This window comes from Gossypium hirsutum, chromosome D02, assembly GCF_007990345.1.
Source record: "Gossypium hirsutum isolate 1008001.06 chromosome D02, Gossypium_hirsutum_v2.1, whole genome shotgun sequence".
In the NCBI taxonomy this organism is placed as follows: domain Eukaryota; kingdom Viridiplantae; phylum Streptophyta; class Magnoliopsida; order Malvales; family Malvaceae; genus Gossypium; species Gossypium hirsutum.
Window position 1 is genome coordinate 4694806 of NC_053438.1, and position 11650 is coordinate 4706455.

The 11650-nt window shown below is 34.5% G+C and overlaps 1 protein-coding gene across 1 annotated transcript; it reads right to left on the minus strand.

Annotated features, from left to right (window-relative positions):
- Window positions 1-637: 637 nt before the first annotated feature.
- Window positions 638-7221, minus strand: LOC107927756 (ARM REPEAT PROTEIN INTERACTING WITH ABF2). Its single transcript, XM_016858858.2, has 19 exons — window positions 6818-7221; window positions 5974-6131; window positions 5275-5447; window positions 5069-5189; window positions 4911-4985; window positions 4717-4811; window positions 4500-4575; window positions 4172-4279; window positions 3442-3570; window positions 3279-3347; window positions 3056-3115; window positions 2769-2892; window positions 2509-2648; window positions 2196-2259; window positions 2001-2080; window positions 1745-1809; window positions 1526-1643; window positions 1300-1424; window positions 638-1026 (listed from the first exon to the last, which is right to left on the minus strand). Exons 1-19 carry the CDS (start codon window positions 7059-7061, stop codon window positions 933-935), a joined length of 2118 nt encoding a protein of 705 aa, XP_016714347.1. The 5' UTR covers window positions 7062-7221; the 3' UTR covers window positions 638-932.
- Window positions 7222-11650: the final 4429 nt, after the last annotated feature.

The following is an 11650-nucleotide window of genomic DNA, read 5'->3' on the forward strand; positions in this document are numbered from 1 at the left end:
ACTAACAACTAATAAATTTCCTTTTTGATCACTCAATTATGAAAAGTTTACAAAATAGTCGCGTACTTAATTGATAATTAGCGTGCTATGAGTGGCTACCTTAAAAACCTGGTTCACAATGCCAAGAGTGCATCGGCTGCACATAGGCATACCGTCACCCATCAAGGGGACTTGAGCGCCTTACCCTTGATAGGGTTTGAACCCATAACCTATATCATATTGGTCACCTTTTAGGGAAGGTGGTACCACTTCCCCTTGGTGAGTGACCGTACACCCATGCACAGTCAAGGCACTCCCAACTCTGTGAACTAGACCCTCAGGACAATCGTTCACTGCACACCAGCTCTCGACATTATAAGAAGACAACTCTCAAAAGACAATACCTTCAGTTGTTGGAGGACCAATCAAGAATCGACCCTCCAAAACAAGATTCATATATGCATCCAATCATACTTTTGTAAACCATATAACATAACCTTTGGCTCTAACTTTTGTAGACCATATCATTACACCTATCTTTTGAAAGCGATCCTCAAAGATACTGTGTTTAAACCTTTAAAGCTACAGATCTTGTTAGTTTATGAAACAATATATGCCCTAGTTCCGATCAGATTCTACGTAAGGATATACACAGAAGTTAATAAAGCAAAGTCCAATAGCTAACAAATCGTGATACAGGTTTTTGTTCGTGTAAACATCTAAATGCAGACAAGACAATGAATTAAAATGAGAAACTTACACCTTGTTTTCTACAAACACCACGAAACAACTCGGGCATCGGAAACGATTACGAACCGTGCTACAAAGAAACGAATTAGAGAACCTTCAATTGGCTCCACATCAACAACAGCTACTACATTTCTGTACATCAACGTATCTTGTTAGAGATGAGATGAGTTAAAAACCAGCCTTCTACAGCCACTGGTTGCCTTCTACGGCCGCTGGTTATGTGGGTTAGGATTCGTAAGCGCTTTCGCAAAGTAATTGCGGATCTCTGGAATTATACGCTGGATCAGATGTGAGTGCCTGCGATAATATTTAACATGAGTGAAAACTTTCAGCCGCCGGTCATAGATTTTAATATGCAAAAACACAAAATCGATACCAACATGACGGTCGAACCTACTTCAAATAGCCCAAATTCACTTTTATCATTCCAAAATTCTAACTGATGGTACTACACCGACTGAAAGCATTTATCAAGGAATTATCACGCACACGGATGACTAAAACAAGTAGTTAAATACTGTATGATGTTCTTTGTACTGCTAAATGCAGAGATGTGGCAGAAATACACACCCGGGTCTGTCGCTCAATTGAGAGAAATGCTCCAAGATAAACAAAATGCAAGTGTGCCTCAATGATATAGCATGAAAAGCTTCGGAGAGTTCGTACATGCTAGAAACATTGTCCAGTGTTACATCCTTCAACCCAAGCATAGAAGTAATCAAACATCAATTCCCGATTTCAAAGCAGCAAAAGGATTCGAAATATCTATATATAGACAACCTTAGTTTTAGCTCACCTGTGCAATGGTGTACTCACAGAGTCGCTTAAGCCCTTCCAAAAGATATTGATCAGCAGCTCCAAGCAGATCTTGTGCAATATCCAATGAAACATCTACTGATCCAGTGTATATAAATCTGTACAAAGAAACGAAGTCAACTACATAAAATGATGATCAAAATAAACAAAATGAAGTAAATCCAGTGTTTATATATCCAGATCGAAGAATTTGTAATACCGCATCATCAACTCGAAAACCTCCCATCTAATGTTTGGAATTTCAATATCCCTTGCATCTTTTTCCTGCAAAATAAGCCAGCTACATTTTAAGTTCAAAGCTAAACTTAGAACTAGAGTACTAATACTTTTAACAAAGAACAAAATAAGAACATAATTTTCACCCGAACACCAAGGGGGAAAGAAACCCTAGGCACCGATCTGGAAGAGGAAGGACAACCAACTGGAACATTAAAACACCACAGAAGGGAACTCACCCGATAACCACCATCAAACATAGCACGAAATGCATCTGAAGAAGCAAGAAGGCAGATTCTGTGCGCATAGAACCGTCTACCTGCAGAAGAAAAGAGGAAAAAATCTTAATTAAAACAAAAGCTGTATTTCTTCTATCATCGAATGTTTCTCCATAGCAAGTATCAAAGCTTTAAGCAAGCGGATTGTTAAACAACCTTCAACTAGGAAAGTAACATCAGATAATGTAGCATTGTTGACGTATTGCTCCCCCAAATAGACCTGCATTAAATCATATGTTATAACAGAAGCTTAATATATAACTTCCAAATGTATAAAGTATTCCCCTACATCTGAACCAATTAACAGAAAGTTGTCATTCCATTTCTGCAGTTTGAAATGATTACATAAAGAAACATCGAAAAAATCTGTAAAAAGAACTCTTATAATCACGATTATTGGTTTTTCATTTGGTTCCTGAGTACACTTCGAAATGCATGGGACTATATTAACCAACTTTTTCAAACTTGCCTGTGGTGTTGGAGAAGGGGGAGCTGCATCCATAGGAGAAAGCGTCATAGCTTTGTTGGCCAACTTGTACAGAGCTACAGCACCATCAAGTTGCTGTTTAGGGTTCGTAGAACCAAGAAGCCCAAGAAGCAACTCAAGTCCTGCATGAAAATAGAGCATAATCAACCTCCCGAAGCAACAAAAACACAACATGTGTGCTCCATTAATGCAATATGAATGAATGATTTTGGGATAACGGAAGAAGGGTAAAAGGATATGACCATTATTATCAATGAATATAGTTCTCTGATCATCAGGAGAACAAAGATGAGCTAGAGCAAAAGCCACTCGTCTTTGGACAGGCTTCTCGGCTACACGCATCAGATACAGCAAATGGTTCAAAACCTACAAAAGATTATTAAAACCAAAATATCAGAGAGTAAAGATACACATTTAATGAGACCTAAAACATAAAAGAGCAACGAAGAGCTTGGTCATTCAACAGCCCAAACAGAAAATATACTAAATAAATAAGGGTAAAGGATGTTAAAGGAATGAAAATGCTTACTCGCCCATGAATCTTCTCCTCTAGTCTTTTCAATGTCTTGGCTACACAGTCTTTTGTCGCCTAAAAATTACCATTTCCGATATTTAATCAGTTAAAACGAATAAAAACACAGAATGGGAAGGGAAAGTTTTGAGCTCTTATGGATATAATGCAGCAATTAAGTAATTAGCAGCATGAAAACTAAGGGGAGAGTATGAGGCAATATCTGAAAGGGTTGACATACTTGAACAATAAATTCTCCATCTTGCAGCCGTTGGACACCACCCACCCTAATAAAGTCGGATACATTATCCTATGGCAAAGAAAAATATAATAAAACAGTGTTACTCCAAAAAAGAAAAAGAAGAACAAATTTCCCAGGTCACAACTATAACAAGCTACCATACCTCATTATCTGCAAGACCATAAAGAGCAAATGCAGCATTGTGTTGCAAAGATCCATTCTTTGAATCTAGAAGCTTCAACAAAGGCACCAAACCACCCATATGTGCAATACCAGCTTGATTGTGCGTGTCCTGACACCAAAAATTGTTTTTTAGTGATTGAGCTATCTGCTAGTTCCAGTTTATAGAAACAAGAACTTTAGTTGAGTACTAAGTTTCTTGGAAGCATAGGACAACAATTATTGGAAATTTTAAACCTACACATCTAGAAAAGGCCTCACTGAGTGTAAAAGAAACCTCCTAAACAAGAAAAACCATTGAGAAAACAAATCACATTGTGCCTTTTGGGAAGATGCAAATGCATATCCTGAAAAGTTTGAGATGCAGGATAGTTAATTTGGTGGAAAACAAGGATTGAGATGATGGGCTATTTTCCTGCAAAGCCATGATCATCGCACAACTTTTAACAACCGCAAAATCAAGAGTACAACAAGCAGTCCAGTTGATGGAACCAATTTTGTGTAAGCTAGTTTTTTCAAAACAGGGAAAAATCCTTTAAGTAAAATTAACTTCAGTCTTTTAAAAAAAAAAAGTAAATATTTGGAGTAAACAAATTACTAGCTCGGGAAAAAGGACAAAGATCAGCAAGGTATGAAGATAAAACCCAATACACATCATTTACAGCATTGATAAAAACCTGAAATGATACAGCCAAGAAAATAACAATAATAACCTGTGCCAACCTCCCCAAAGCAAAGGCTGACATCTCTTTCAGCTGTATATCAGGAGAGTGAAGCATTTCAATCAAGGGTCTGACAGCACCCCTTTGTACAATATGAACCTGCAATCCAGAGCACATGCCAAAAAGAAGCAACAATGAAAAAGTAATGGTCAAGGGAAATTAAGTAAACATAGGGATCAGTCTCCTCTTAATCACTACAAGGACAGAAGAAATTATATGAAAAGCAAAATTCTTTCAAATGTTTGGAAAGTAATTTCAGAGTCAACAAGGAAGAAGTATCTTAATCCTAGTAAAGTATAAAAGAAAATCCACTCTTCACCTTGCAATCAGAATCAGTTGCGGCAAATTGCCCAAGTAGCAAAGCAGCCTCTCTTTGGCTTTCTGAGCAGCAGGAGCTGTTTCCCAACAAAACAAATTAATTAATAAGGGAGAACCTTGATAAACTGCAACACAAGAGAAGAGCCCAAAAGTAACAACTAAAAACTCATGCTATGACAAGTAAAAGAAAAGTAAAAAACTGAAGCATAGTAACATACGTAAGCAAACCAATGACAGGTTGCAAAGCCCCAGCAGCGAGAACTTCCTTTTTTATGTTCGGTGATGAATGCACCAGATTGCCAATCACACCAACCTACAAGGTGACGAGATTTTTTTTAACGCTACAGCTGGTAAAAATTACTAAAACCCAGTGGAATTTGCAAAAGTATCTTGTGTTTCAATAAAATTCTACCGCTTCATAGTGTATGGCAGCATCATCTGATCTCAGCATCGAGATGAGAGTAGGAAGAGCATTGCATTCAACGATCTGCAAAGCCACAGTATTCACTCCATTAACTAAACATTGAAGGCAATTTTATCAAATTCAACTTCCAAAGGCAGGTCGGTTACCTGATTCTTGTTTTCATCATTTTTGAATGCCAGGGTTCGTAATGCCCCAGCAGCTGCTCTTTGCACCTTTGTGTCAGTAAATTCAAGCAACTCAACAAGAGGTGGAATTCCACCTTCCATTCTGTCAAACAAATCAAGATAGTTATTGGAATAAACATAAAGTTAAACAAATAACTTGAAATAAAAACAGCACAATTTTAGCAAACCTGACACGGGTTTTAATGCTGCTATTCTCATGAGCAAGGTTGGTGATAGCATCAGCCGCTCTTCTAATGACACTGATCACAGCACGAGAAGTAGAACTATCCTTGTGTCGCCTCAACAAATTCACAAGATGCGACAAGGCCCCAGAATCAACTATAAGTTGCTGATGTTCTGGCTGTTACCAGCAAAGGTAATAAATAGCAGATTCAGTGATTAACAATAGTGAAAGCTACATTTATTTGCATTTGCATCACTAGCATAACATAAATCATGTAAAACCAAAGAAAATTACAAGACTAAATACATAACCAAGCTTTGGTGGCTTAGAAATAAAATCAACAATTCTAGATAGTATTTTCTGCATAATGATAGCATGAACAGATGCCGTCTCTATGCACCAGAATCATTTTCTTTTCACACCTCAAACTTTCTGGAAGTTTAATTTCTAATACCTACTGTAGAATTGATATTAAAAAATCAGCTTATGTAACATACTTTTTAACCAAAATAACATTTTACAGAAAACTTCATATATTTACTAATGCTACTAACAAGAAATTAAAAAAAAAAAATCATGCATACCATGAAAGAAGAGAATTTCCAATATACAATTCAAAACTTTAAGTCTTTAACTACAATAAATACTAAACTATATAAATAATGACTACTTTTGTAAAAATATAAATATTCAATAAAATCACCTTTACGGCAAGAAGTCCCAAAGCGAAAGCACTTCCTTTCTCAACCTCGTGCTCAAAAGGCTTCAAGCTTAGGTCACCTTCATCAGACAAAGGTGCTTGCAGATGCTTAACTAGAGCTGGAATCGCACCACCTTCAACGATCACATTAACAACTTCCTCTGCAAAAGAGAATATTAAAAGAAGAAAACATTTATTACCAATCATCCTGAAAAGGGATGGCGGCTGTTCGGATGTTTACTATTAGAGCATCTGTATGCGAATCCCATTATGTTAGAAAATATTAGTATTACTATCCAGATCCGATTTAGATAGCATTATCTGTTTGAATATAGAAAGCAGTTAAAAGATAAAATCAAACAATAAAGAAATTTGAAGTTCAAATTCACTCATAATTAACAACAGTTTACTTCTAAGATACTAAAAGATAATTAATAAAAATAATTTCCGATTAAGTATCTATTAAAACATTATTATGTTTCATTACGCTTGATAATTTAACTTTTAAGTAAATGTTATCATTACAATATCTAATATTGGATTACTAGCTTAAACTTTTAGTAATAAAGACTACTTGACAAGGCTCGAACTTCTCCGCAACTATATTTTTTTTTTCATATTTTATAAATCGGAATCTAAAACGTAAATCTTCTATTCGAATTAAAAAAATTATTCCATTACCCGAATTTCCAAAAATAAAAAAAGATCGGATAGTACCGAATATCCTACATTTTTACTAGTCATGTCTAATAACGAAAATTCAAAAAAAAAGTGAAAAACAGAACAAAATTAAAAAAAGGTGTAAATAAGACTGAGATCGGAAGCTGGAGATTTCAAAAATATTTACCGTTCTTTGCGAGCTCAGCGAGCACGTGAGTGGCACGCTTGGCAGCGGCGCGATCGGATTCGTGCCAGGAGAAGGCGGAGTCGAGGACCTTAACCTGAGCGGTGACTTCGGCCAAGAGAGCACGGCGGGCGTCGCCGGTAGGTAGCGGAGTAGCATCTCTATCCTCTTGAATTTCTTCCTCAAGTTTCCGTTTTTGCCCCTTTCGTTCTTGCAGGCCCTGTTCCTCGCACCTCTGAAGCTCCATCAAGAAGGAAAACCAAAGAGAGGAAAAGGTTTATTATCGGAAATGAGACCAGTGATTTGAAAAGAAACAGTGTGGATCAGGGGTATTTTGGAGATTTAGTAAAAAAAGGGCGGAGCTTTTTCCTTTTTCTTCCTTTCCTTTTCTTTCCGTTATGGTTTTGTCTTCTTAAAGAAAAGGAAGGTAAATTTTTAGTTTTGGTCCTTATACTATACTATAAATTTGGGATTCATCTTTTGTATTTTATTTTATTATATTCGGTTTATCTATTTATATAATGTAATTAATTAATCCGAATAATTAATACCTCGTTAACATATGGTCATGGATTCTTTTAGAAAAATCCTTTCCAACTCATAATCCCAAACATAGACTATTTATTTTATGTTGAAATCAAAGTTGTTATAATCAGATCGATCAATCAATCGATCAGGAATAGGTCGGTACACTAGTTCAGAGGAGGTTGAATCGATTGACTTTTAAACTGGTATGGACCGAGTGAATTGGGCTAAAAACTAATTGAATTGTGATTGTACTATATTTTTCTATTTCTAATATTTTTATTTTAATAATTTTTTAATAATTTATTTAATCAAACTGGACCAACTACTCGAACCAATTCAACTACTGGACCAATTATAAAAACATTGGTCAAATTTAATGCTTTTTAAAAAAATTCATGTTAATTCATCAACTTAGAAAAGAAAAATGTTTACTCTAACTCATGATATTTCATAAAAAAAATGAGATTAAACTACGTAAAACTAAATTATAAGATTAAATTTTAATTTTAAAGATAATAGAAGGATCAAAATTGTAATTTAAAGAAAAGATTAAAGTAGTATCTAAAACCAGCCGGGCACGATATTTCCCTATTTCTTGCCTTGATTGAACTTTTTTTTGCTCTTATTAGAATATGTTTGTATTATTTTAATTTTTTAGCATTCTCATTATAAATTCTAGTTATATCTATTTTTTTGATATAATACTTAAAAGTACTAATAGCCCCTTCTCAACTCATACCAATCGAGCTAAAACTTAATTAGCTTGTATTATTTTAATTTAATATTTAATAATTTTATGTAGTGTTTATTTATTAAAATTTTTAATTAAATTATCTTCATTTTTTAATATTTACATTATAGTAGTATTATATATTACTACGTTATAAATTCTATAATATATAATATAATATAAAATATTACAAACTGAAAAAAAAGATTGGGGCCTTAAATGTTCAAACACGAGTTCATCCCACATTTTAAACAGGCATATTTTTTTTTGTTCAATCCTATTTTTGAGGCCTAATATTTTTTCTCAAGTCCTCTCAAATTTTGAATGGACCTTCAAGTCTATGAATAGGTCTAGCCTATTATAGGACCTTGATCTCATTAGAGTTGGTAAACGATCATATTTGAATCGAACTTTTTTCAAATTAGAATCAACTCAGGCTTGGGCTTTCTTGATCTCGAGTTTTTTCGAACTTGAATTTTCTTAAGTCGAGACATTTCCAGACTCAGATTGACACAAACAAACTTTCAAGCTCGACTTGTTTTACTAGCTTTAGATCTCACTTTACATTTTACCATCACACTCCCATATATGGCCCATATTAAAAATAATGAATGTATCAAAATTTCATTGGTTTAAAACTTGGGCAACCTTTTTAAACCAGTCAATACCATATCTTTGCAAGAACTGTCCACTTTAAGCAACAATGAGGATGGCTTTTGCAGCAGTAGGAAGGTTCCCATAACAAGCTTTTTCACCCAAAAAGCCTTAACTTTGTTAGGCACAATTTGTGTTCCACAGCTTTCTTCACACATGTCCATGCCGCCCATAGCTTGGTCTTTTGCCAATAAGAAGCTTGTAGTCAACATAGTGCCGGGATAAGGTCCCTGGCCAGTGGAATGTTACAAATAAAATCAGCTTCATGTTGATCAAACTCTTCGTGGATAAGATCCTCTTTCCGTTCCTTCAGATCCAAATTAACGAGAGTATGGGCTTTCTAGACAATACTTGAAGCTAGACCTAATTACGAGGCAGGTCACCCGCTTAAGTCTGAATTAGGCCTGTCTGAAAAGTAAGAGGGTATGAGAAAAAATATAGGCCTAAAAAATGAGTTTAGACAAAAAATAAATTCCGTTTTCTAAATAGGTCGAGCCTCATGTTGAATTTTTTTTACCTGCCCAACCCAACCCGAATCACATGACTATACTTTTTTTTTTTTTGAATTTTCAGTTTGTTGGGAAACATTTATTTTACTATTTTTAGTGTATTTGATGTATTATATTTTTAAAATTTATATTTATATAAAAAATCTTTAAAAAATTTATTACGATCAAGCTAGATCGGGCTTGAGTTTAGCATTTTTAATATGGGTCAGACTTGGACAAAATTTTAAACTCATTTTTTGGGCTGGATAAGACCTAGGCCTAAAATTCTGCATAAATCCGACCCCATGATCAGGTCTACTTAAAGTTCATTGTTCCTAGTAGAGCTTATTTTGGGTATGCAAAAAAAAAATATAAACAGAAAAAAAAATTGATATAATCAGTTTCAAAATTCGGTTTAATTAATTTTTCTATCGATTTTTGATTTTGATATTTTCTTAATAAATTTTTAATTATTAAACGCAAAACCATTTATATACCCAAGACCAAAATAAAATAAATACCCAATATATAAATATTCAATACCCATTAAAAAAAAACCCAACCCAACTTAACAATTAATAATAATCATAAAAATACATCTCTATTTCCTCTCAATTTTGAAATTGATCAAATTGGCCTCTCTCAAAAAAGTTGAAGCGATTAATCCATATCAAATGGAGCAACTGAGGACAATTAATTATGACGTTAATGTCTTTCATCAACCGTACATAATTTTAATTGGTATAATAATAAATTTAGCCTTCAATATTTATATATTTTGTCGTTTTAAATACTGTACAAAAACATTAAGCTTAAACACAATAATATTATTTCTTCCCTATCATCTTAGTTTTTATTGAGGAGTTCATAAGCAACCATGACAGGAGCAAATCCAAAATATTTTTTAGTGGGAATTAGAACTTAATTATAATTTTTTAAAAGGTCAAAATATAATTTTATCATTTATTAATATTTGATTTCATCATTTTCAAAGGGACTAAACATAATATTTTTATTTTGGGGAGATAAATTGCAATTTTACCATATATTAACTTAAATTTTCATTATTCATAAAGAGACTACATACCCTCTTAAATTTGCCCCTATCTATGATTTGTTGACTTGGGATGATTGTACTCTAATAGTCACTAATGCAACTTGGAATGACATGTTTAAATTTGTTCACCAAAACTATGGCAATGATTTTATAGACAAATTGGACCAAACTGGATCAAGATTAAAACTTTTAGGAATGAGAGTAATATAAGTGAAATTAGCCACATTTAACTCCATAGACATATTCGATAGACTCACACAAGTAAGGATGAGAAGCAATTCGTGGCTATTCACGTCACGTCTAATTAGTCCTCAACCCATGCACCTTTGCCATCCTCAAGAACACATGTTTTATTATTTCGACATTGAATCCTTGCTCGAGCATGAAAAACTTTCATGTTTTTGTCTCTGCCTTTCAACCATTTAACACGAGATTGTTGGTACTGAATGATCCTCTTTGGCTCTTTCATGTTTTTGTCTCTTGGCTCAAGACATCATTAGACGATGCCATATTTTGTAATCTACTCAATTAATGTTACATTAGCCTTATGCTAATCCACTAGCTTGTTGCCAACCTTCTCTAATCTTTTCATAATGTCCATATGCACCAAATCTATCCATGTGTCGATAATAATTTGCTCACACTCTCCATCTATGATCCCTTGCTCTATTATTACCACTAGTATCAAGCAATGATATGAGGATGGACATGATAAATGTTGGACTTTGTATAATGGGAAGCTTTCGAACCAACTGTTAGTCGCTAAAAAGCGGTCTAATCTTGCCTTTACTAACTCATTGGTGTCTCGCCTACTAGACCCTACTAGACCAAGCATACCAAGTCCCACTGAATCCTAAATCCGACAAACCACCATTCGATGTGACTATCCTGAAGCACTTTATTTGCCCTTCCGGCCTAGCATGGAGATTATTTTTTCAATGCCATGCAAAATATCATTAAAAATCACCCATGCAAATCCAAAATGACATCGGTTGCGATGTTAGGAACTTAATCCCAAAATGCTTCTCTTCTACTAATATGTGGTCCACCCATGCAAATATGGGAAGAGCTAGTATAGGTATGACCGTTCGGGATCATTAAGGGAATTGGGTTGCTGGTGCTTTCAGGCATATACCACATGCTACAAGTGTCCGTGCTACATTTTAGTATTGATGCTATTACTGTCATTAGCTCGGTGGTTAATAGAAATGGGACTAATTAATACATTACTTCATACTCTTAAACATTATTGCATTCTGCGGTACCAATTGAAGCACACATTTGGTGAGGGTAATCGGTGTGCAGTAAAGGTGTTTATAGGGCCGGAATTGAAAAATGAACTTAAAATTTTATTCAAGCTTGACTTGGATAAAAATGTT

Coding starts and splice junctions, on each gene's coding strand:
- LOC107927756 (XM_016858858.2), bottom strand. CDS start 7,061: ATGGAGCTTCAGAGGTGCGAGGAACAGGGCCTGCAAGAACGAAAGGGG. Junction 5,448..5,973: donor TGGGACTTCTTGCCGTAAAG/GTGATTTTATTG, acceptor TGCTGGTAACAG/CCAGAACATCAGCAACTTAT. Junction 4,280..4,499: donor CAACTGATTCTGATTGCAAG/GTGAAGAGTGGA, acceptor TCTGGATTGCAG/GTTCATATTGTACAAAGGGG.